Raw genomic sequence first — 26,651 nt, forward strand, 5'->3', positions numbered from 1 at the left:
TCTGAGTTGAGTCTATGGCCCAGTGAGTTGGGAAGAGGCAGGAAGGAAGTGGTCTTGGTTCAAATACCACAGTTTCATCCACCTTATCAAAATTTCATAGACCTTTCTTAACTGCTGTTTGCCTTTAGGACCATTTCCAGAGGCTTTAAATGACCTTTAAAAAAAAAAAAAAAAAAAAGATTCTATTTATTTATTTGTCAGAGAGAGCACAAGCAAGGGGAGTGGCAGGGAGAGGGAGAAGTAGACTCCCTGCTGAGCAGGGAGCCCGATGCGGGACTCGATCCCAGGACCCTGAGATCATGACCTGAGCCGAAGGCAGACGCTTAACCCACTGAGCCACCCAGGTGCCCCTAAATGACCATTTTTGTATATATATAATTCTCACTAGTTTCATGGGGGATGGTTCAGCAGAACCGCCCATGCTATTATGCCAGAAGTTGATCTGTTTCAGCTAGCTATATTGTTTAGTTGTATACAGGACTTCTGAAAGTATTCATCCTTGCTTCTCACTAATTTTCCTAGAGTTAATTTGCTTCTCTCCATTAAAACAGTGACTGCTAATTTTATATCAGTACTCTCAACTTCTCAAACTCTTCGTTTCTAGAAATTCAGAAATGAAGCTTTTATGTTACTATCTAGAGTGAACACGCAAGACTCTGATACTAGTTATTATATTTATCTAAAATGAGGTAAAAAGCATGTTTCTTCACTACTGTCCTCGTTCATCATTTTATCTATGGGGTAGTTCAGGTTTTGGAGGAAAGGATTGGGACAGCAAAGTTAGAAAGAGGAAAAGTTACTTCAATTTGAAGTCCACAGACTCTGAACTCAAGAGTAGACATTAGTAGGACTTCCTGTTGCTGTGGGGTTGATTTGTTATGAGGTAGTCACCTTTTGCTGAAGCCTGGCTGGCTTCCTTGAAAATAACAGTCAGCAAGTGACTAACCAGGCCTAGCAAGACTGATCCTGACACAGGAAGCCACAAAATGATGAAAGACCTGGGGATGCCCAAAGGAAGTTAATAGGGCGTACTCTCAAATTCTTCCAGGTCTTGGCTTACAAAGCCTGCCAAGACCTCTGGAAATCTCTCATGAGTGTTAGTCAGGACCTTTCAGCGAAAGAGCTCTGAGAGATGATTCTTCAAAACTTGGAGGCTTAGGTTTACAAAGCCTGCTAAGTTTTTTGTTTTTTGGGGTTTTTTTTTAAGATTTTATTTATTTGAGAGAGAGACAGGGCATGAGCAGGCGGGAGGAGGCAGAGGGAGAAAGAGACTCCATCTGTGAGCAGGGAGCCCAACGCAGGGCTTCTGGGATCATGACCTGAGCCAAAGGCAGGCACTTAACCGACTAAGCTACCCAGGCACCCCTAAAGCCTGCTAAGATTTTACTTTCAGTTGGAATTGTGAATTGAAAAGATGTTTGCAGAGAGGGTTCTTGGAGAATATTATTTATGAATAGTAATAGTGGTATGCTAGTTATTCTCCATTTGTCTCCTTGAGATCCATCCTCCATCCTTCTATGCCTAGCTCTATGTCCTCAGAAGCTGACCCATGCAGATTCATCATCATGTTCCAACACCTTACCACCTAGTTTCCAGTTGGGTTTGGCCGATGTTAGATACCAACATGAAACTGGGAAGTTTGAGAAGAAAGAGACTGGCATTCTTCCCTGCCTCCTCCTTGCTACACCACTGCCTCTCTGGCATTAGCTGTGTGTCTATGATTCTCACTGGGCCCCTCCTTCGAGGTTCCAGTTCTTACTTAGCTCCAGAAACACTAATTGCTCTCCTAAGAGCTTCTTGCTAACTGTTTCTGTGTGCTTCATCATCTCATTTATTCCCATTACCATGCCTACATCTTTGTAAATAGTCTCTTCATTTGGACTGAATTCTGTTTCCTTCTGGGTCCCTAATGATTACTACATTTTAAAATCTATGTGTGGCATTATTTCTAAGCCTCACCATAACCCTGCAAGACTACTAACATTATTACACATTTACAGGTGAGGACACATGATTCAGACAAGTAAAATGCCCAAAGTCACACATCTAGTAAACCAGTTGGGATTAAAACTCTAGTCCTAACAAAAGCCATTTTCCTTATTTATTTAAATTGGTAAACAGGGACACCTGGGTGGTGCAGTCGGTTAAAGCCTCCAACTCTTGGTTTCTGCTAGGGTCTGATCTCAGTGTCATGAGGTGGAGCACCTCATTGGGCTCCGTGCTCAGTGCAGAGTCGGCTTGAGTTTCTCCCTCCCTCTTCCTCAGCCCCTGCCTGCCCCCCCACCGCCACGCCACTCTTTCTCTCTCTCAAATAAGTAAATAAATCTTATTTTTAAAAATATTCTATTTATTTATTTGTCCGAGAGAGAGCATGCACAAGCAGGGGGAGCGGCAGGCAGAGGGAGAGGCAGGCTCCCCACTGAGCAAGGAGCCCGATAAGGGCTTGGGATCCCAGAGTCTTGGGATCATGACCTGAGCCAAAGGCAGATGCTTAACTGACTGAGCCACCCAGGCAACCCAGGCGTCCCAGTAAATAAATATTTATTTTAATTTTTTAAAAGATTTTATTTATTTATTTGAGAGAGAGAGAGAAAATGAGAGAGAGGAGGGTCAGCAGGAGAAGCAGCCTCCCCGCTAAGCCGGGAGCCCCATGCAGGACTTGATCCAGGGACTCCGGGATTATGACCTGAGCTGAAGGCAGATGCTTAACCAACTGAGCCACCCAGGTGCCCTAAATAAATCTTTAAATAAATAAATAAATAAATAAATAAATAAATAAATAAATAAATAAAAAGTTGTAAACAAATTCTATTTATATTTTTTCCCAAGACTTTATTTAAATATAAGTCAGATTTTATGTCACATATTCTATGACCATGTTAAGCTTGAGCCCTTATTCTGAAATAGAATTTGATGAAATTCACAAAGAAATTGTTAAACTCAAGTACAGTATCCCTAACTGATAAGTTCTAATGACTATAGTGAGAACAAAAGGCTCTTATTTAAAACAATGATAAAATTTGAGAATCTGCTTTTGCCTGGTGCTAACCTTAAGTCTTCTTTGTCTTCAATTTTTTGGCAGACACCCAGGGCTACAACTCAATAACCATTCCTAGTTCCCTTATCCCTATAAAGTAGATTCTTATACTAAAAAGAGTATTATCATTTTATACATTATATACAAGTACATATTCAATAAAGAGCTGTTGGACTTAACGTAAAAACTTCATTCTGCAAACTCTCAAGCCTCTGAGTTTTGTTGTTGCTTTATTAAATATTGGATGGATAAAAAGAATATTTATAAAATATATGCATGGCATAAAGAAAAACAATACACTGACCAGCTAGGTAATCGCCACCCAGCCTAAGAAAAAGGACAACCTCAGAGGCAAGCTTTATCCTAGATTTTATGTTTATCCATCTTTTGCCATTTTAATAATCCCCTTTGCTTTCTTTTGTTCATCTTTATCCCTTTTGAAAGGCTAGGAATTAAGACCTTTAGCTTTTTTTCTCCATTCATGTTGCTAATGTATGAAACACTTTGGTCCCAACACACTTTATCTTTTAAAATTCAGGAGACAGCCTGACAGCTTCCCTCCCTTCTCAAATTACAAGGCAAAGAGAAAGGTGCAACATTAAAATCAGCAGGTTTTTTAAAGTTCTCTTTATATTGGTAATCAAAAGACTTCAGGAGGACCACAGTTCATCTTTTCAGAGCTAGTTAGATAAACAGAGGTACACACGGGATGTGGAGGAGATTGTATTTAGAGAAGAAGGGAGAAGCAGAAGCCTGCCCCTGTCAAGCCCCCTGAATTTCGGGGCTGTTCTGATTGGCAGGTCTGGTGAAAGAGCAGGGGACCTACTAGGCAAAACCCACTGTGAGGGTTGGTCTTTGTATTTAGAGAACAAACTTTGAGGTTTCCGAAGGGGTTCCCCTGCCCCTCCCTCAGCTCAGTCCTAGGCAGGCAGACCCCTGCCCAAGCCTCCCTCCTGAGATCCTGCATATGCTTTCTTGCTAAATGACTCTTTGCACCGTTATCTCCTCACGGGATACATCTGTTGGGTGCCTTGCATCCTCAGCTCTGCTTTCATCTCTTCATATCGCAACACATTGTTTCCTCCAGCCCTGGTGCCAGGGTGGAAGGGAGCCATCCCGCCCGGACGCACTCAGAGATTGGCAGCAAATGAATGATTGGCAGCGGGTATCTCTGTCAGGGCTTTGGCATGCTGCAGAGTAGAAGCCCTGTGCTAATGAATGCCATCTACACCTACCAGATGTGCCACTGGGTGACATGCCAGATCTTTTACATAATGCCATTCTGCCGGACACGAGACAGCTGGGGGAGGGGAGTATATTTTAATGCCTTGGGGTGCGAGTGGGTCTGTCATTAGTTTTTACTTCAGATCTCCCGCCACCACCCATACACCCAATCAGCTCCCCTTACAGTAGGCTAAAACCTACAGCTGAGGGCATCTCTGGAGAGTTTGAGCTCCCTGAACAGATCCCTTGGCTCTCTCCCATATTCTCACACCTTTTTCCTTCCTTGAGTTTGCTCCCCTCTCCTATTCAAACTCAGGAAAAGGGAATGTTATTTTTTTAAGTTAAAGATATAAAAACACTGGCAGGATCTGAAATGAAAAGAGGGGGGAGAAACCACACTTCCTACCCCTCCCCCCCAATCTCTCCTTCCTTATGCTAAACGTGCAAGAGCTTTCTTCACCCCGTCCCCTTCCTCTTCCACCGTCCACTGGAAACTAGTGTGTTTATCCCCAAGGGTGATATCCTGTCAGTGCCTGTCCCACGTTCTGGCTGAGTAGTTGTCTTAGTGTGTAGGTGTCCAAAAATCCATGCCGTTGGAGAGGAATGTTTCCTGAAGTGGGATGGACAAAGTGGGAGGAAAGGGAAATGAGAAAACCACTTCTGACAGCGGGTGTGAGCACTCGGAGCGTTTGGGCTTCCCACCCCCACCCACCCCACCGACCCCCACCCCAACGCTGCCCAGCTCTCCACACCCAGCCTGGTATAAATGAAGGAATTGCCTAGTAGGTCCCCTGCGCTTTCACTAGACCTGCCAATCAGAACAGCCCCGAAATTCAGGGGGCTTGACAGGGGCAGGCTTCTGCTTCTCCCCAAGGGCCAAACCCCCTCACCCACTCGCACACACACTCAAGCACTCGGGCCGCTCCCGCGCTCAGACCCCTGTCCTTTGCCCCCTTTGGGCTGAGCCGCCAGGCCCCTTCCCTTGCATCCACACCCCGCCCGCTGCCGAGGCTCCAGATGGCGGCTCCTCGCGCTGGGCTCGAGGCCCCCAGACACCGCCCAGCAGCAGCCGGCGGTCGCTCCCTCCCTCCCTCCCAGCTGCTGCAGCAGAGGCCGGGATGGACCGCTCTGCGAAGAGGGCAGGCTCGTCCACCAGCTCTGATAGGGGCAGAGCCCGGCAGCCGAGGGGCACGCAGGAGCTGTGCGCACGGGGAAGGAGCCCTGCAGGCCCCAGGTGAGGAAGCCGAGTCGGAGGGTGCAGGGAAAGAAGGGAGAGCCTGACCAGTTTCATAGCGCCCTCACACCCCCCTCACCGTCCCCTGACCTTCCTTCCCGCACCACCTCCCAGTACCCCGCGCTGCAGGCCGAGCAGCAGCTGGGCCGGAGCACCCGCGGGAGCGCGAGGAGCGGCTTCGCAGCCGCCAGGAGGGGGCGCCAGCTCGCCCGAGCTGGGGCTGTAGGGCGGGCTTTGCAGGGGATCCCGCCCGCAGCCCAGTGGGAGGCTGCTTCGGCCGGAAGGGTGCCCCCTTCTGCCAGAGAGCGGTAATGCCCACCAGCTGTGACCACTTCCTTCCCCATTTCTCCTCTCTTCCTACCCCTCTCTCTCATTTCCTATTTGCTTCCCTTTTTTTCTTGCTTGCCAGGTTCCCTTCCTACCCTCCGCCTCCCTCCTTCCATTCTGGAACTTGCCTCTCCTTCCCTCGTCCCTTCACTGGCTCAGGGTTTGTCCGCCCACTGGGGGATGATGGAAGGGGAATGGATCTCAGGCCTAGACTCCGGCTCCTCTCCACAGATGCTTCTCTGAGTGCCCGAGTAAGCAGCCCTGAGACTGGCGGCTCGCGGGGTTGTGCTCATTCTCTTACGGGCCAGGGGCCGGCGACTCTTTATTTGCCGGTGAGTGACGCGTTCGGGAGCAGCGCTTCCCCTGAACAGGTAGTTCGGAATTGATTCCTCTTGGAGGATGCATGTATTAAGTTCAGAGCCTTGGTACTGAGCCCCTTTCTTCCACCCAAAAGTCGGACCACTCAGGGGCATCTTCCCCTTACACATATCCTAAAAACCAAGTCTGTCTCCCGGGACAGTTCTCACTGCTTTCTCCTCCAAAGCAGTTCTGCTGGGTGCGGGGGGGGGAAAGGGGTGCGAGAGAGGCACTAAAAGGCCACCGCGCCTGGCATCGGCGCCCATCTGAGGTCCTCTCTAATCCCCCGTGTTCTGGCGCGTGCCCACAGACCCTCTGCTCACCCCTGCGCCGCAGCCCTTGGGCATTAGACCCCCGAGAGCACGTTCTGTAAGCTCCCAGCACAAATCCCCTCAGAAACATTAATCACAACCACCAGTGAATGCAAAATGTGTGCCCATGCCGTGTCTGCTTTTTAATCCCGAATGTAATTCTGGAAAGCAGCATCAGAAAGGGGCTTTATTAATCCCTTACACGAACAAATACAATCTCTGACCTACTAGACTTGTTTTCCTGCAATTTCACGAAGAGTTAGACTCACTAGAGGAATGTTCAAAGACAGGAAAACTGTGAGAGAGACTTGTGGTGCATTAATGCAATAATGGGGTGCACTTCAGCCAAAAGGCAAACCTGTTGGGGAGTGGAATCACTGGCCAGGGGTCCTGAAATTCTGCAGGGGCCGCAGCAGAGTGGGGGGGGGGAGGTGAGAGGGGCAAGGGAGAGTGAGCTGGGTGGCAGGCACCTAGCAAGGTTGGGAGCCTGAGAGGAAACCCAGTTCTCTCACCTCTGCAGGTTTGGGACCCAAGTGACCTCATCTCGGGGGATGCCTCCTTATGAAGGCACTAGGAGAAGCAGAGGGGCCCACCCACAGCACACAGGGGTCAGGGTTTGACCCTCCCCAGGCCTGTTTCTCACATTTGAGATTTCACTATCATGTTCAATTAATCATATTTCCCTTCTCCCATTTTGTTCAAAACCATCTTCTAGTCCTTCATAATCGTAATTTGCACCATTGCCTTTTATCTGTGATTAAGTAGGAAATCGAAAAAGATAATGGAGGGTCGGGCCAATAAATTAGCGTTAGGGACCGACAGACAGACAGACAGACGGGGCGGTTTGGGTGGGCACTGCCAATCGAGCCTGGTGGGGGCCGCCGCCGGCTGCGCAGGAAGGGGTTGAGAAAAGGCGCTGGGTGCGCGCTGAGTGGAGCGTCTGCTCTGAAATAACCCCAGTGGGCGCAAGCAAAGACTTCTCACTGTACTAAGTGTAGAGTCTCCTGTGATTTTTAGCTTTTCCTGTTTGAGTCTAGAAAAAAAAGAGAGGAAAGGATCTGGGTGGGGTGAGGGTGGGACTCCTATTTCTGTCAAAGAGGCCTCCCTCCTGGCAGATGAACAGATTTAAAGCCGGGTGTTTTTAGGCTGGGGTCTATTTCTTCTGGGGATGGAGAGTTAGATTTCCTTTTGCATCCTTTCCTTCCCTCTCCACTTGCCTACTAGTCTGAGGGAGAGTGAGAAGAAGGGGAGAAGGAAGGGAGGGGGGGAGAGAGAAAGAAAAGAGAGATTGGGAGACTCTGTTATTATGATCATATCATAACTCCCTGGCCAAGGAGAAATTTTGTAACACAGAGTCGCTCTCTGCTCTCAGCAGAGGTGCAGGATGGTTCCCTATTCTTTTCTCCCTCCATGAAATCGATCACGCCTCCCAGACGGCTGAAGGAGGGCACTTTGCCACTCTTCACAGCTTTGCCCCAGCCTCTTTAGCTTTCAATTGAAAACCAATTAAAGGTTTCTATAAATCTGTTAGCTCCCCTTTTATCTGGGGACCCCTGATGCATGCGATACTGCCCTTTAGATGCCTCTTCCGTGTTTTGTTTTACAATTGTTGTATCAATATAATGCGGCCTTTCTTCTCCTGTCTCTATAGATACAGATACACAAGGAAAACCAAAGCTATTCAGTCTCCTCATTTGTCCAGCAGCCTAACAGTGGTGCCCTTTCTCTGCTGCTGCTTTCCCTGCTTCGGGAGCAGCAGTTATGGTAGAAGCAGATGGCTACTGATTGGGGGAGCTTTGTGGCTCTAATACTGAATACTTTATGGAAAAGGACTTTATCATGCTTCGCTGGGCAGAGGAACAAGGGGGTGAGATTTATGGCCAGGAAAAATAAATCTTTTCCAAGTTGTGGCTCCTTCTCACCAGTTGTCTCTTTTGCTGGTGGTGGTGGGGGGGGTGGAAACACCGAGGAATTAGTTTTATTTTATTTTATTCTCTTTTCTGCTAACAGCACTTTTTAGTCAGAGTCTGAGAGGAGAGCAGACTAAGAGCCAGAAGTTTATGGCATACCTTAGGTGACCATTGCTGCATCAGCATTCTCTGCCCTCAGGGAAAAAGCTGAAGGGTATGGTCTTGAACGCTGTCTGGGGCCATGTTTTCCCGGATGTCCTGTTAGTTGCTGGGTAAAACATCATCCTCCATTATCCTATTATCTATAGAGAACAAAAAGGGATGTTAGTGCTCCCATCCGAAAAATCAGAGAAGGTCACTGGTATTGAAGGAGTGGGGCCCTGATGAGGCATATGGTGATGTGGGTATGCTCCTCTACTCTGAAAGGGTCTGAGCTGCAAGGATGATTAAGGGATGTCTGCGACTGTCAGTTTTTGGACTCCTAATTGAATTTTCAAGCTTTGGAGAATATAGATTCCAACACTCCACTGAAGGCCCAATTCACCCCAAGATAATTGATCCTTGCATCTTTTCTCTTTTCTTCCCCTCACCTAAGTTTTACTTCTCTTGAGTCAGAGATGCCCTACATCTGTTGCAGGAATGTATCCCTTCTCCATATGCAGAGGGCTGCACCCCCTTGCTCCTCCTATTCCCAAAACCTGTTCCCTAGAGCAGTGCCACTCTCTCTTCCATCTCTTCCCTTAGATCTTCCCCTCCCAGGGGCCATGACTAAAGACACAGAAATACTCCCAACATTGGGAGCCAGGCACTGGCAGCCAGGCACAGAGACATGGAAGCCAATTCCAATCCTAGGTCCCCCATGCCACTTCAGACAGACTCCTTGTCTCCTTAATATTTGAAATGACATTTTCTAGTAAAGAAACATTTGTTCAGAATCTTTTATGTTCTAAGCTCCTTTTCCCTGCCTTTCCTATTCTTTTACCTTGTCCCTAGAAACTGAAGAGGAAAGGCTAGATAGAAGGAAAGGCATGCAGCTTCCGGAAGTGTCCTCTAACTTTCTGCCACAAGCTAGTTCTTCCCAATTCTGCAGGCACTATCACCCCACATAGCCACGCACACCCTTGTGCATTGTTTCTCTCTGAAGAGGAGAAAAAGCGGAGCAGAAAAACCAGGACTTATAAATTACATTTACCTAGATTTCAAAGTGGCAGGCACTGAGATACCTTAAATAATTAACTGTTTGGGCTCTTACTGTGTGCTAGGCTGAATGCTCTGCCAGGCTTATCGCATTTAATTATGACCCTCCGAGTCAAACACTATTCTCTCTAGTTCACAGATCCCCTTTCTTCACAGAAAACAGAAGCACAGAGAGGCTAACTAACCCAAGCAAGTAGTCCAGCTGGGATCTGAACCCAGGCTTGCTCTTGCAATATCCATAGCCACCCTATGAGATAAATGTTGTTTTTGCTATTTTACAAATGAGGAAACTAAAGTTCAGAGAGGTTAGGTGATTTGCTCAAAGACCCACAGCTAGTAGATTGCAGATCTGGGGTTCAAACATAACTGTTTAGGATCCCAAATTCCGGGCTCTTAACCACTGCCTCTCGGATCCTTCACAAGAAAGAGCAATAAGGAGGCCACAACTGACCTCTGAGGCCGGGAACTTGCCTGGGCGGGAGATTTCGCAGAGCTTGAAGCTGTAGGCGTGCGGCGAACACAACGCGTCCGCCCCGGGCTGCGGCTGCGCCGAAAGCCGCGAACAGCCCGGGGAGGAAGCTCAGCCCCGCAGCCCTGGCCGGGAGAGGGACTCCGTCGGCCGTGCGGACCACAATGCTCCGCGCGCAGCCCGCGTGCGGGCGTCGGGGGCGGGGCCAGAAGATAGTTGGTGTGGAATCACGCTGCTCGAAGTCCCCGCCAGCAGGGCAGCTTCCCGCCGGGTGTGTAGGGGAGGGCCGGAGCTTCCCACTCAGCCCCGGGGCTTCCCGCTGCGGAGCCGCCGCCCTTCGTGGGAGAGGAGGGGCAGCGCGGCTCGGAGGCCCTGAGCCCTGGTTCCCCAGGTTTCTCTGGCCACCCAGACTTTGGCTTTCTGGCCACAGCCCTTGAATTAACCAGCGAGGCATTCACATACTCCTTGTCCTACGTATGGGGTCGCACGACCCCAGCCCTTGCTGCCCTGACTAACCGGTGTTTCTAACGTGGCGCCGCTATCAGTTCTAACGGAAGGACTTCTTGGCGGAAGAGGGATAGAAGTCTAATCGGCCTCCCGGCACAAAACTGCCTCTTCCGAAATAAAGAGGGGAGGAGGGAATGGGGATTGCCGCCTGTGCTTGGAACATTCGGGCCCTTCCTTTGGCAGTAGAAGGGATCCCTGAACACCTGAACAGATTCCTCCTCCTGCCTCCTTTATCATCCAGTACCTCCTTCTGGTTTCCCTAGAAACTTCGAGAAATCCTTTAGCCTTCACTGAGTGGCTGCGAATGCGTGTGCACAATACAATTCCCAAATTTTCTAAAAAGGAAGCGAAGGCAATGTCACTAACAGTAGCCATAGCCAGCACTGAAAGAGCTGTTTACTATGTACCAGGCATTGTTCTCTGCACTCGCTAAATATCACCTCACCCCTCACAATGACTTTACGAGGAGAATTTCCTTTACCACTCCCGCTTCTCAGATGAAGGCCTGAAGCACAGACCGGTTAAATTACCTGCCCAACGTCAGGGGCTGGGATTCAAACCCGGGGAGTTTCGTTCCCCTGGTGGAGGTGGGGCCTGAACCTGAGTTGTAGGTCCTTCTTGGGTCAGTTCTCCAGAAATCTGAGTCAGAAGAAGGCTCCCTAATAAAGGCACTGCGACCTCTCTGGGATGTCCAAGGCTGCAATGAAACTAACCCCAGCTCTTGGAAGTAATCCCTTACCATCTGCTCAGGAATTGGCTTTCCAAAACGCGTTCACCCTCGTTCTCAGTCCTCACCGCGACCCGACCCGGGAGGCAGCCCTTTCCAGCCCTAGTTTGCTGAGGAGGAAAACCAAGGCTGGGCGAGGTCACTGGCAACCCAGCCCGTAAGAGGTGAGAACATAAGCCCATGCCTCTGAAAAGGCTCGGAGGAGACCTACTGCAGGAGGACGTGTGAAGGGGGTGGGGAGGAGGGTGGTGGCAGTGGTAAAAAGAGCATTGCTGCTCCCTCAAGCCCAGCCTTCAGGACGCCTTTCTGCCCGCGGCGCCTAGCAAGAGACAGGAGTTGGCAATAATTCCAGGGAGGCGGCAGGAGGCTGGAGAACGTGGAAAACGTGGTGCTTCTTCCTGCTTAGTCCAGGGCGTATGGGGAGCACACCTAGCACACCGCGTGGCCTCTTCTGGCCCCCACGTTCAGAGTTTGCGCTGACTGCTTCTAAAAGAGACACCCCCAGTGAAGGTGGCAAGTCTTGTTCTTCCCAGGTCCCATCCAGTGTCGGGGCTCTGTACTCTTTGGTGACTCATCCCAAACGTAGTGGAAGCCGTACCTGCCCTTCCCGGTACTATGGGGGTAGTGACCTCCTGAGTCTCTCTCAGGGAGACCTCGTTAGCCCCACAATGAAGCCCATCTCTGTCATTTGGCCTTTTCTGCACTCTTAGCTCTGTCGCTGAGCTCTTTACTGAGACATCAACACCAGGGACTCCAGACATCAGAAACTATCTGCCTATAGCAGACATAAGAATGGAAACAGCTACACTCTCAGTACATTGACTTCCTCAAGATATTTTCACACATTCAGATGATTCCCACTTGTCTGGAAACATTAACTTCCTAGGGCCCCAGGTAAACTGAGTCTAGAATGTAGATTAAGCTATGAGGCATCTAATCACACATAGAAGGTAGTAGATACTCAGATCATGTGGGAAACATATTCTTTAGAACTCTATTCAGCTTTGCTCCTCCAGGAACAATTGCTCTTCTACAGGACTTCACACAGGCTATTTTCTCAAAACCATCCTACATGAAAACATGCAACAAGGAGCACTGACTACTCTGTGAACATGGAGCCAAGAAAAATGACAGTCCTGGGGCACCTGGGTGGCTCAGATGGTTAAGTGTCTGCCTTCAGCTCAGGTCATGATCCCAGGGTCCTGGGATCGAGCCCCACATCGGGCTCCTGGCTCAGCAGGGAGCCTGCTTCTCCCTCTCCCTCTGCCTCTCTCCCTGCTCATGCTTTCTCTCTCTCTCTCCAACTCTGTGTCTCAAATGAATAAAAAAAAAAGACAGTCCTGAAAGTTTTTTTTAAATTGCTACCCTCAACAGTATTCACTCTTAACCTGCATAAACACAAACACACACACACACACTAAAGGACCATATCTGATTAGGTATAAAAATTGTTCAGACCTAAACTGAATTTTAGGCCTTCAGGAAATCTCAACATCCAGGTCATAGTCAATATGTTTATTTTTCTTGGGACTTTGTGAATAATTTGTTTGATACTTCTGGATATTATTTTTTTAAATATGAATTTTCCTCAGAACTTTAGAGGAGATTATGAATTATATCTTGGTTACCTTTATATTAAATTACCAGAAGACTATCAAGTCAATCTGGGAACTGGTTTTTCAATCAGCAAGTTCAAGAGAACAAGTGTAACTTTCAATCCCCTTACCTGTTATTTCTGACATTTTGTAATGTATATACAGTAGTACTGTTTATAGTAGTCATGCAGTTACTGTTTTTTGTGACAAGTTGATCTTTGAATTCTCTGAGAGACCACTTTTTCAAATATTATAATTGAAGAAAGACTTACATTGGTAGTTTTTAAGTGCTTATGAAAATCTACTAAAAGCTATAGGCTTTCCATATGATGCTTGGGGAGACATTCCCTCATCGATGCTAAATTAATATGCCTGGATTAAATCATGAAACACTGGCAGTTCATTTGAATTGAAATCATGAAAGATGGTTTTCACTCAAAGAGTCCCATATGTGGTATGACCAGGGGAACAGTTTAGGTATGAGAGCATAATTTGTGAAGAAATCAAACTATATTTTCAAGGCTCTAACAAAGCAATATGAATCGCTGCTGTTGTGGTTACTGATTGATATCTATTCCCCCAAATCCTTTTCATGTTTTTTTTTTCTTTTTTGTCTCCCTTTTCCTTAGAGAAAATCAGATAAATCCTTCAGGAACGTATGCCATGGACAGATTCCAAACTAGAAAGTCCTGGGCATGTGTGCATTCTGCCTAGACACCCCTTCCCAGGAGAGGAATGTGTTATGCTGCTCATCCCCCAGCAGCCCAATTTAAAATCAAAGTCCATACCTCAGAGAACTAGCTGGGATCAGATGCTATGTAATCTTCCTGTTATGAATCCAATGTATGTCAATCAGCACCTGTCTTTTTAACTCAGGAATTATACACAGCCTAAAACAGAGAGAAAAAGAGGTGGAACTCAAGTACTATTGAGATAATGTCCCTTCTCCTGGCTGTGTAAAGAAATTTGATGTAGAACCTCTCAACTTAGTGACATTTCCAAGGCCCAGACACAGTCTTCCTAAAATCTGATGCTCTCTCCCATTTGAGACTACTGGACAGCCCTTCATCTCCAGTATCCTGGCCCAGGGGGTGAGGAAGCTCTGAGTGGCTGACTGTGGCCCTGCTTACATTTCCTTCTGTCTACCTTACTCCTCCTGCTGAGACCTATTCAAGGGCTGTGGTGTCTGAGTCTGGGAAGGACATCATAACCCACAGATTTGACAAAACCGGGATATTCCCTGCCAGCTCTCTAGATATTGTATGGGGAATGGTATCAAAGCTGGGAGAATCTAAGGGGTCAGGATGCTGGATATTGGATCTGGTCCACAGGTCACACTCACACAGGTAAGCATGAGGCATTGATTTCAGATTTGTGGTAGTTGTCTACAATATCACTTCAGTTTGCTAGCCCTGCTAGAAGTCATACTCAAAAGCCATTAAGCCAGTTAACTACAACTCAGATCCAGAAGAGGAAATGAATTACACAAAGTCCTCAAAGATTATCCAGCTCACAGCTGAACTCCCAAGAGAAGGGTGAGTGGAACTTGAGATCCCTCACAGAGAAGGTTATAAACTTGAGAAAGGTAGGTTATAATCATAATGACAATAGTTGTAGTATAGAAGCAGCATTAAAAACAGCTACCATTTATTGAGAAACAGGAAAAGCTGAAGCAAGAACAATGTGAGTCAGGAGTAATGATCCCTGAACTTGGGAGACTGGAGTCCCTTCTCCCAGGCTACCAAATTATCCAAACTTTGAGAGTCTGGCTATGCCAGGACCAGCCTGGGAAATATTCATTTATCACCTGATGAACCAACTGTAATACTTACGCAAGGAATAGACCCAAACTGAGATTACCATGTACACTTATAAAAAACAAAGTGCCCCCAATCCCTGTAAACTTTTTCCAGCTCAGCAAGTCTGCCTCTTCTTGTCTCTGAGTTATCCCTTAGATAGTTTCTTATTCTCCAAGGTGAGGCTGTGCAATGCAATACCCCACTGTGAAGTTCCATTCTTTACCTCCCCCAACCCTCACAGCCCTGTCCTGAGACCTCCCTATGTGACATTGATAAGCTTAGGAAAAAGTTTCCACACACTGTTTCATTGGCCATCCTCTTGTCTTCCAGTGTATTCTCCCTTTCACCATGAATTGATTTTTTTTTTAATTGGACAACTGAGGCTTTGCTGGTGTAGTGCTTTGGAGGTAGGATTAGAGGGGGATGAACCAGGACCTGGAAAGGAAGAGAGAAAGAGAAACAATGTGTTTTCATTCTTAAAGGGTAATAATCCTTCTAAGTGAGTTATTCTTAGAGACTTCACTAGCCTCCTATCACAGAAGCTGAAGTATTTAGGGCCCCACTTCTCTACCCTGGGAGGAAAAAGGACATTTCCATTCTAATACTCACTAAGAATCAGATTTTCTTTCTTCCCCTTTCTCCACCCTCTCACTTAGTTCATAAAAGGCACCACCTCGGAAATCATTCATCAACCTCTCTCCAGCCTTCTCTTCCAAAACAATACTGCAGTTGTCTACATGTGTATTTTTTACCATAACTGCATGAAGCCTTGCTAAAGGGAGCAAGGTGAACGTACCTTCACTCTTCATTGTTATCTCTCTAATCATTTAATTGGAAATAAAATCCCATGGAAAAGTGCTCCAAATATAAACCCATTGTTCCATGTGAATTAGATACAACTATTGACTGAGATGCATTTTTATAGTACTGTTTGAAACTGAATAAATGCCTCAATCCTTCATTTAGTATCAGTGAATTCCAGTAAGTAATAATGCGGAGTGATTTCAAAGTAGTTTATGCACCATTTTATCCCATAAATTTCTAGGGAAATAAAAGTAATTTGTAGATTTTTCTTTACATCCTATTAATAATTGTCATTAAGACCATTTATATTACCAAGCAAAATGTGCATCACTTAAAATACTGGAAAACCCTCAAAGTAGGAATGTCAGGCTTAATCTTACCCATATTTGTTTTTTGTTATAGCAGTCATTCAATACATAAGACAAAGAGTTGGTTGGATTCATAGAATGTTAGAAATTCTTTTATTTGGGGATTTTTGCCTGAAATCAGTAGGGGAAATCTTAAGTAGAGGGCAGAAAAGAGAAACTGAGAGTAAGTATCTGATGGTCAGATTCTCCATACATGTCTCCCTTCGTTGATGTATTGAATCTTAGCTATTTTCTGTCTTGGGATTTGGAAGGTCAAACTCCCCCACCCCCAACTTAAGTATCAGAAGCATTTTTTATTTTATACAAACTGGAGTCTAGGTTTCAGAACTTCAAAGGAGACATAGTCTAAATGTCCTGTATATTTAAGAAAAGAAAGACCAGGGGAAAGAAAAAATGTGTTCCGTTTAGAGTTTAAGGTTATCTAAATGCCCACACTCTGAAGTGGATGCTCTTATATTTACAATATGTAGGAGGATTTTTTTAAGTGGCTTGAATGGACGGATGACTTTTTCTGGGAAAGGCAAACTTTTCTAAATAACAGCAAAAGAAGACTTTAAGGATTGCTCTGTTCAACAGTTTAATGGAATTAGGGTCATGGGCACTGCCCGTGTTCACACATGCATAAGAGAAATGATAGGTTAAGGTGAAATAAGCTTTTTCAGTTTAAGAAGCTTTGAAAAGTTAGTAGCTAACCTGGAAATGAAGGGGAAATTCATTTATAGGGATTTTGCAACCCTTCTTTTGCCGAGTCCCGATTTAAACCGAGGCAGCAGCTCCGTCTGATCAGAAAAACTTGGAACTTACGTGGGGAGGAGGGAGCTAACCAAGGCCGGGTGAAAATGGAGGGAAGGAGGCAGAGAGAGAGAGAAGAGAGGGAGAGAGAGAGATCAAGAAGAGAACTCACGTAGTGGAAAATTACTCCCACATCTTTATTTCTGCTCAGCAAAATCCTTCCCTGGCCTCCTTGGACTGCGGGCGTGCCGAGGAAGGGCGCTCCTTGCTGCCTCACTGGGTTCCGGAGGGAGGTCTCACAGTCGTGAGCGGCTCAAACCAACACTGTAAGCACCTTTTCCTTTTAAGCTGTTCTTTGCCAACCACTTACCTTATTTTAACACTGGATAAAAACGAGACTGTCCCCTCCTTAAGTCATGGTTCTGCTCGGTCCACTTCAGCCGGCGACACAATCCGATTTATCCTGAAGCTAACAGATTGTCCTCTTCAAAGCAGCGGTGTTGTGGGTGGGGCTGAGACAGTGGAGCCGCCTATACACTCAAAGGTCTTTCTTCCCATAGGAGTTGAGAGTTGAAAGGCGAAGAAGAACCCAGAGATCCCCCAGCGAAAATGTGTTGCGGCCCGTTGAAGGAGTCAACTTTCAGGCTGTTAAAGTCCTCACGTCATTAGCATCAGCTGCGGCACTGGAGGGGCAAGCCAGCGCCTCTAAGTGGCTTAGCGCACAAACGAGGCTCCCGAGACCACCGCGGCAACCCCATCCGCTCTTCCACCACCGGCTGGATGTAAATTGCTCTCCGGAGCCCATCTTGGTAATAATTTTTACTTTGACTACCCCCCTCCGAGGTCTTAGAATACGGGCCGCCCGCAACATGGGACCCCCTCGGGGACTACGAAAAACGCGCCAGGCAGAGAGCGGAAAGGCAGGAACATCTTGAGTCTAGTAACCGGGGTTCTTCCCACCGATCTCCCCTCACCTTTCCCTGCCCAGGTACTCGAGTTCTGGGACCAGATGACCCCAGTAAATCCCCTGCCGTGGTCTGGCGGCGTCCTCGCTCCATCCTCCTCACCCCATCTCTGGGTCCCCGGGAAGACTGAGCCAAGTTCTCACCAAAGCGCATCCTTTCTGAATCTTGCTCGGAAGGGCTTGGTAGGGTGAGCGCTCCAAGAGAGAGCGGGCGCCGGTTTATCGCCCTCAGGGAACTAGCTGCGCAAATCAGCGGGGGTTCAATGGCCAGAGAATCCCTAGGGGCTAATCCGCAACCCCCCACCCCTTTACTGAACTCAGACTCGGGAAGTGCGCGCGGGCTCCGTGCGCGCGCTGGGTGGCCAGCTCTCTGCCAGAGGTTCCCCAAGTGCCGAGAGAAACGGAGAAAGGCCCGCTCCAGTTCTTTTGGTACTTCCCTTTCCGACCCCGAAACTGATTTTTCCCTCCTCACAGTCCCAGAGGGCCGAAGCTAATTTAGGAGGAGGCGGGCCGGGCCGCACTCAGAGAGGTTTTGCCACTTGGGGAAGGTGCTCAGGACCTGCGGGGCGCGGGCAGGCCAGAGAGACCGCTGCGAGGCAGGCGGCGCTGAAGGGAGCGCCCAGCCCAGCAAAGAGTTAAAGGGAGGGGACGTGGGCTGTCACGCGTCATTGGGCAGATTATGTGCAGCAAACAAAAAGTGTGTGTCTGCGTGCCAGTCAGTCACTGCATCGGGTCCATCTGTACAACTCTCTCCGCGCGCTCTCGCTGTCTTGCTCTCGCTCTCTCGCTCTCCCCTCTTACTCTCTCCTCATCTCTCTCACCCTATCTCTCCATCTCTCTCTCTCTCTCTCTCTCTCTCTCTCTCTCTCCCCCCTCTTTAGGCACAGCCTACCAGACAGCAACACCAACACCTCTTGACATGGAAATGCACTGATACAATAGGCAAAAGAAACCACTCGATTGCATCTCCCGGTTCCAGGTGGCCTTATTTGGGCGATTCGTTCCTGACCTTATTCCTGGTAAGTCTCTGTGCTTAGATGTGGGAGGGGGATGGGGAGGAAGGCAGGTTTGGTAAGGAGAGTGGAAAATTTTGTCGTCCGTCTCGTCATCCACCAGAAGACAGGGAAACATAATTGTTGAGGGGATCTCTACTGGCAATAAGATTATACAAAGGGAGGAGCGGGTGGGGATCACTTTGCGGGAGAAGCAAGCGACTGGGGAGCGCGCGGCCGCCAGACAATGCCTGCCTACGGAGAGGGCGAGCGGCCGGCGGCAGCGACGCGCTCTCGGCGAGCCCCGCGGGCTCTGGGGAGGATCCCCCGGGCGACGGGAGCTGGGGCCTAGAGCAGGCTGCAGAGCTCGGAAGGGCTGGGTGGCGGAGGCGACCGCACGCCGGCGGGCGAGCCCAAGCTCTCGCCCAGCGGTTATTGTGGCCAGCTCGTGGCGGCCGCCGCGGCGACGCGAACCCCTATTAGCGCGGCGTAGCAAGGATCTTTTCACCGTATTGTTAGGTAGAACTGCATTTTAATGATTGCGTCCCTGCTGTTGCCCGAAGTGACGGGGCGACCTCCCGGCACAATGAAACGCCTGTGTGAAAGAGACTTTTAAAGGGAAGAGAGAAATTGAGGCATAAAACGCTGAATTGAGGAAACTGAAAAGGAGAGAATAGGATTCCGTTGAAAAGGAGATGAGAGATTCTGAAGGTTTTGTTTTTTTTTTTTTAACGTATTTAAATTTGCATTTAGAGATCAGAAAGGCTACCGTGTGTGGGGTAAAAATACCCAGAGACAGATGCTGTAATATAGTAAAGTAAGTTTCTACTTTATGGATATTTCCTCTTATTTCTGTCTGGCAGAAACAGCCCAATACTTGACATTTGGAGGATGTAGCAGAGTGAATGGAAAAAAAGGCTGACCAAAGTTTCATGCTCTGTTAGCTAGAAAGGAAAAAAAAAGAAGAAGAAGAAGCAGCTCTACCTTGTAATCACATTTGCAAGATTAATTGGTTAATAGGCATTAAGATAAAAATGGACATTACTAATATTATTCCATAATGAACAGCTTCTCAGGAAAAGAATTAGGTCTACTCTTTCCTGCTACTTAAATTATACAAAGCGTACATAAATTACTGCCTATGGCGACGTTATTAGGGAAAACCCAACTTGGGGGAATCTTTTAATCAGTCAGAGTTAACAATGCAGCTAGTTCAAAGCCAGTTTAAAATTTAAATACCTGTTTTGTTTTTTTTTAAAAAGATGACAAGTTTTGTAGGGATGTCCAGTGGCATAGGAAGGAAAATGTCTTTTTATGATAGCTTAATAGAGCCCTCCATCAGGGTATTAAACTTTCTAAATTGCTGTGGATTAAACAGTCAGAGAGCCCACAGAGGTCTACCCAAACAGGGTCATATCTGGGGGAGCGAGAATCCACCAGTCACTACACCTGCAGTATTTCAATCAGGGGACACTTCAGGCCTGCCCTGTACCTACTCACTTCATGAGGCACATGCAACTCAATCCACCCCCTTGTATAACAAGGTAACTGGGATTCACCCTCATCCATAAATAAGCATGTCGAGAAAAAAATAATTACCTCCGCTTGCTGCTTTTAATTAAAGCCTCGGAGGGACAGTGTTGGATTATGGTAATGAACAGACCTACGTCCCCTCTTGTAGGCTGCAGAGAAAGGTTAGCTGACACAGAATCAGTGGCCCTGACACTCGACTTGAAATCCATTCGCCATGCTTGGCTGTCTCTGCCTGCTCACTAAGGCTGCTCCCCTCTTTGGAAGAAAGAAAAAATCAACTCCTGGGCACCCAGTTCAATACATAAGAAGAGAGGAGAGGAGCTTTCTCCCAAGGACTGGAAGTTTCTTTCAGTCGGGAAAAGTCTATAGGCTAGTAAAAAAAAATCCTATTGTTCTCCCCACCTTTATCCCCCAAATCCTGGCCCATCCTCCCCCAAGGTAATGCAAAAAACTGATCTGTCTTTCCTAGCCCTGTTTTCCTTCTCAAAAGCAGTCCATTCTGAGATCCCAAGATTCCAAATATTTTAAAAAGGCGCGGGGTAGGGGGGGAGTACTTCTCAGTTGGCATTTTCAAAATATGCCAGATTTAATCTGCCACTGGTTTTATTTTTGAAATCAATGCTGTGCAAAAAGTCAAATTCAAGAAAAAATTCAAGAAAATATGTCTATAGTTGAAATGTTCTGCCTGGATTCATAGAGGGAAAAGGAGTAAATAAGGAGTAATATAAGTTGTTTCCTTATCCTGTGTATCTGTCACCAGTGATGGAGGATTCAGGCATCCAGCGAGGCATCTGGGATGGAGATGCCAAGGCTGTCCAGCAATGTCTGACAGATATTTTTACCAGTGTTTACACCACCTGCGACATCCCTGAGAATGCTATATTCGGTCCCTGCATCCTGAGCCATACTTCCCTGTATGACAGCATAGCTTTCATAGCTCTCAAGTCCACGGACAAGAGAACAGTCCCCTATATCTTCCGGGTAAGTCTTGGCCAGTGCTGCATCGGGTATGAGGGTAATCCCATGTTGAAAATTGACCAAGGATCATTCTAATGACAAGCTGAGATAGTTTCTGAATGTAGAAAGTAAAATAATGTGAGACATCCTATTTTACACACCAAAAAAAAAAAAGAAAAGAAAAGGAATATTAAACTCAAATTATTGTCAATTGATTTCTGGAATAAATGACAAAATTTTATTTGGAATGCCAGGTATATCTAAATCACTGCCTCAGTTCTGGGCTTTCCTGGTGATGAACACAACTTCCTTAACTCTTTGGGAGATTTCAACTAGGGTGGAACCTATTTGCATACTAAGTACTTTCTGTAAGGACTTTTATTGTAAGTATTGGGTGCATTTGTGTTCCAACCTAGGAGGCCTTCTTTTCCTCTAAATGTTACTCTTTCTAGGAAGCTAGCTAGTCCCAGAATTTGTATTTAATGAAAATGTTAATGGCTTGACAAGAAAACATCATTAAATTCATATGTTTGAGTTTCAAGATATAAGTCCTCCCACTTTCTATTCTTTCTTTACAAAGAAAATCTATTAATTGTTTCAGGCAAAATTAGGAAAATGAATGAATGCCACGGAATAGTTTCTAAGATCTAAGCTTGCTTTTTAACTTCCGAAGCAAACAAAATTCCTCACAGTTTTGTAATGTGGGATAATTGAGAAGTGAATTCTCAAGAGGGTAATACTGATTTGAATTGTAAGGAGAAATTCCCCCATTTGATATTCAACCAGTATATGAAAACCACAGCTTAATCTATATGATTGACACAGTGTTTCAAAGGGCAGTTATCTTGCCTGCTGGTTACAAACACAAAGATGGGTGCCAACTTGGGTCACGGTTAATCTTGATCTCAGATAATTCTTCGGAAAAGAATAACAAAAAGGAAACGGTCCTGGTTCCTCTGGCTTCATTCTCTCACGAGGGTCTCCCTCCCCCCATCCCCCACCTTCTTGTATTCTTTCCTTTTTTCTAAACTGTAGGTAGACACCTCAGCGGCAAATGGTTCTTCAGAAGGTCTCATGTGGCTGCGACTTGTCCAGTCAGCCAGAGATAAAGAAGAGCAGAACCTTGAAGCCTATATAAAAAACGGACAGCTGTTTTACCGCTCTCTCCGCAGGATTGCCAAAGACGAGGAGTTACTAGTTTGGTATGGGAAAGAACTGACTGAGTTACTCTTGCTCTGCCCCTCTAGATCCCACAGCAAAATGAATGGTAGGTTGGCTCGCGACCCGCGACGGGGCCCTTCGCTAGCGGGGGAGACGCAGGGGGAGGCGGGGGCTCACTCTGGCGCACTGGCGCCTTTCCTCCCTTAGGGCGTCTGCTGGGAAACTTCAGAGGTATAGTCTGCAATGCAGCTGGGACCGATAGATGAGAATAAACCGGGGGACATTGGCTTGGTTACTGCACTCCCCCCTGATTTGGAGGGGAAGTTAGAGCAGGTCGGACAGGATACTCTTTTCTCAGGCGCTCAGGTCGTGAGAGATGAAGGTGGATTTGTGAAGAGGGTGATGGCAAACTGGTCTGGAGACTATGCTTAGTAATCATGTGGTGTGCGTGTGTGCGCGCGCGCACGTGTGTGTGTGTGTGGTGTTTTTTCACTAAGCAGGGTCGTCCCCTTACACATGCCTGGAATGCAGCCAACGTTTCCAGTTTGAGTTCCCCTATGTGGCGCATCTGCGCTTCCGCTGCCCCAAGAGACTTCACAGCGCTGATGCCAGCCCCCAAGAAGAGCAAGGCGGCGGCGTGGGCACCAAGGATCACGGGGGCGGGGGCGGGGGCAAGGACCAGCAGCAGCAGCATCAGCAAGAGGCGCCCTTGGGCCCTGGCCCCAAGTTCGGCAAAGCCGGCCCCATCCACCACTACCCCGCCCCCTCCCCCGAGGGCAGTAACCAGCCTGCGGCTGGCGGCGGCGGCGGCAGCGCCAAGCCCTCCACGGACTTTCACAACCTGGCCCGGGAGCTCGAAAACTCGGGGGGAGGCAACAGCTGCTCCCCGGCCCGGAGTCTCGGTAGCGGCGGCGGCCACCAGGAGGCGGAGCTGAGTCCCGACGGCAACGCCATGGGCGGCGGCAAGGGGAAGAGGAAATTCCCGGAGGAGGCGGCGGAGGGGGGCGGCGGCGTGGGGCTGGCGGGGGGTCGGGGTCGCTTCGCCGAGCGGCCCCTGCCCGCCTCCAAGGAGGACTTGGTGTGCACGCCGCAGCAGTACCGCGCCTCGGGCAGCTACTTCAGCCTGGAAGAGAACGGCCGCCTTTTCGCGCCGCCCAGCCCCGAGACGGGCGAGGCGAAGCGCAGCGCCTTCGTGGAGGTGAAGAAGGCGGCCCGAGCGGCAGGTCTGCAGGAGGACGCGGCCGCCGACGGCGGGGGCGCGGCCGCCGAGGACCAGGACGCGGGCGGCGGTGGGGGCGGCGGCGGCTCCTCCACGCCCGTGGCCGCTTCGCCGGCAGGCGCCGACAAGCTGCTGGCCCCGCGGCCTGGGGGCCCTCTGCCTAGCCGGCTGGAGGGCAGCAGCCCGGCGCGGGGCAGCGCCTTCACCTCGGTGCCGCAGCTGGGCGGCGCGGGCAGCAACGGCGCGGGCGGCGGCGCGGGCGCGGGGGCCTCCGGCGGCGCGGGCGGCGGCCAGGGTGCCGCCTCGGACGAGCGCAAGAGCGCCTTCTCGCAGCCGGCGCGCTCCTTCTCACAGCTGTCCCCGCTGGTGCTGGGCCAGAAGCTGAGCGCGCTCGAGCCGTGCCACCCCGGCGACGGGGTGGGTCCCACCAGACTCTACCCCGCCGCCACCGACCCTCTGGCCGTGAAGCTGCAGGGGGCCGCGGACCTGAACGGAGGTTGCGGGGCCCTGCCGAGCGGCGGCGGTGGCGGCGGCCTGCCCAAACAGAACCCCTTCCTCTACGCCACCGCGTTCTGGCCCAAGAGCTCCGCGGCGGCGGCGGCGGCGGCGGCCGCGGGGCCCCTGCAGTTGCAGCTGCCCTCTGCGCTCACGCTGCTGCCGCCCTCCTTCACCTCGCTGTGTCTGCCCGCGCAGAACTGGTGCGCCAAGTGCAACGCCTCCTTCCGCATGACCTCCGACCTGGTGTACCACATGCGGTCGCATCACAAAAAGGAGTACGCGATGGAGCCCTTGGTGAAGCGGCGGCGGGAGGAGAAACTCAAGTGCCCCATTTGCAATGAGTCCTTCAGGGAGCGCCACCACCTCTCCAGGCACATGACCTCGCATAATTGACACGGAAAGGACCCTAGCTTTCCACGCGCGCACACTCACAGTCAAGCCACCTGCAGGAAAAACACGCGAGGACATCCACCACTTCCTTGTGACCTGAAACGTTGCATCCAGAGACAGACAGAAACACACACTCAAACATACACGTGCCACCTCCAACCTTTTCATTTACATGTTTACCTGTGACCTACATTACACACACACACACACACACACACACACACACACACAAGACAGGATGGTGGATTTTTGATTGGGTGGGTTGTTCAAGGGGTTTTCTTTTGAATGCACGCATTTTCACTTTCCAAAAACAAAGGTACATTTTTAAAAATGTCATATATTGCAACATATTGATGCATTTGTCATACGTTTCTACTTAAATTATTAAGCACTTACGGTTTAGATGTAATAATTATATGTAAGGGCAAAATTTATTTTAGATATAAAGTAAAGGAGGAGGGTGAGATGCTTTCTGCATTTCTTGATGACAGTTTGTGTTCTTACAAAAATAAATAAAATGAAGAAAAAGGGGTCACCATTCAATTTAAGTTTCCAGGGGGAAGTGCATGTATCATGAAATGATTATGGACTTCAATGAAGAATGTCATCATTATGTAAATATGTATTTCCTTTTAATACAAAGTGTAATTTTGTGCCAGTGAAATGGAGTCTGAATAGTTATGTGTTTCTTTTAACCCTGGAAAGATTTATTAAACTTTATAGATTATCCAGGTATTGTTGGATGCTTTGACAATAAATGACTATTTTCTTCAAAGCAATTATTTGGAAAGTGTTTTTAAGTTGTTTTTTGTTTTGTTCTGTTTTTTTTTTTTTTTTGTGGCTAAGGTCTACACTTTGAGTAGATACCATCTATTTTCATCGAGTCTCTGAAAAGAAGAGAAGAGATAGCAGGAGAGAGCGATAATAAACCCTGTCCCACTTACATTTACTTACTCTAAGCCAACATTGAACCTAAAAGGGAGAAGATAAAGTTTGATTATTGTTTGTAAAACCTTTAGCTGGAAAGTTTTGGGCTTCTTCATCAAAGGATAAATCATTTAGACAAAGATGTCTGCCATGAAGCTAACCTGTCAGTGGGATGTCAGCATTCTTTTCAGCAGCAGGATAATTAGCATCTTCACAAGTGGCCAGAGACAATTTTCAGGCCTTGATCAGAGAAGCCAGATGAAACACCCACATTAATTCTATGAGTGATGCCCACATGAAGGAGTATCTTGTGCTCTAGAACCCTTCAGCATTCTGTCATTATCCATTAAGAGACCCAATGGGGAGTTTCTTTAGAAACCAAGGTGAAATGACCATGATAGTCTATGTATTGCTGAGCCCAGCCTTCTTTCTAAAGGCTTGAGCAGCTGCAAAGCTTCTGGAAAAAACCCAGTCCTAGAGCATTACGATACAGGAGAACCTGATAATTTTCCTCCCCTTCCTGATCTTCCTCTTATGAAAAGTCTCTCTGAACTTTTCATATACTGACAACAATTCTTAGTTAAGTTGTTCAGCAACCATTAGGTGCAAAACCATAAAAATGATGACCTTTTAGGTCTTAGGGTAGCCTGCACTTAATCTATTCTCTTCAGAGTCATTCTAGAAATGCTCTACTAACAGACACTACCCTGGCTTATCTATCACAGGAGGTGTTCTTTCCCACTTTGTCCTCCACATCTGGTCAGTCCTCCACTATGTCAGAAGGAGGACACCTGTGAGAAAGTCTGAAATGAGAAACTTGCACAGTCTCATTGAAGACATTCAATGGCTTCCCCTCTAAAAGGATTTGAAAGCCTTGTTAGCTTAAGGTGACTACAGAACAAGTTATGATTAGGGCAGGCAGCAAGTAAAGACCAGGGGTAGGGTAAAGAGATATATCCATTGTGTGACCCCTGTTGGATGAAAAAGCAGGTTGACTCCCTTATCTAAGGACTTTTCTGTGCCACATTTCTCTGAGGCCTGCTCTCAGTTTTCCTAGGCAACAGTTGAATGATCTGAAATGATCTAATGCCCAGCAAAGTAGAATGAGAACAGTACAAAATTTCAGTTTTAACTGCTCTTCATGACTAATATGACTGCATCCTCACTGGCAACATTTGATTTAGCTGCATTCTGGTTTTCTCATCTATACAATAAGGGAGATGGGTTCTCCTATCTTTAAACTACTTCCAGCACTGGGGAATTGTTTTTTTGCAATGGGTTAATCAGGCCCCAATAAAATCTAAAGGGAGATGTGTAGAGAAAAGACCAAGATTGGTCATGAAGCAAATCTGATGGCAAGAAGTAAGAAAGATATTTGGTGGCAAATGAAAGATGGGCCTCAAGAGATCCTT

The 26,651-nt window shown here is 47.9% G+C and overlaps 1 protein-coding gene across 1 annotated transcript; it reads left to right on the forward strand.

Moving 5' to 3' along the window:
* Positions 1–5,822: 5,822 nt before the first annotated feature.
* Positions 5,823–25,092, forward strand: PRDM8 (PR/SET domain 8). Its single transcript, XM_078068827.1, has 6 exons — positions 5,823–6,154; positions 17,159–17,407; positions 18,444–18,581; positions 20,848–21,068; positions 22,080–22,311; positions 22,706–25,092. Exons 4-6 carry the CDS (start codon positions 20,850–20,852, stop codon positions 24,313–24,315), a joined length of 2,061 nt encoding a protein of 686 aa, XP_077924953.1. The 5' UTR covers positions 5,823–6,154; positions 17,159–17,407; positions 18,444–18,581; positions 20,848–20,849; the 3' UTR covers positions 24,316–25,092.
* The last annotated feature ends 1,559 nt before the right edge of the window (positions 25,093–26,651 follow it).

The sequence above is a fragment of the Halichoerus grypus genome, chromosome 3 (genome assembly GCF_964656455.1).
Source record: "Halichoerus grypus chromosome 3, mHalGry1.hap1.1, whole genome shotgun sequence".
NCBI lineage: Eukaryota > Metazoa > Chordata > Mammalia > Carnivora > Phocidae > Halichoerus > Halichoerus grypus.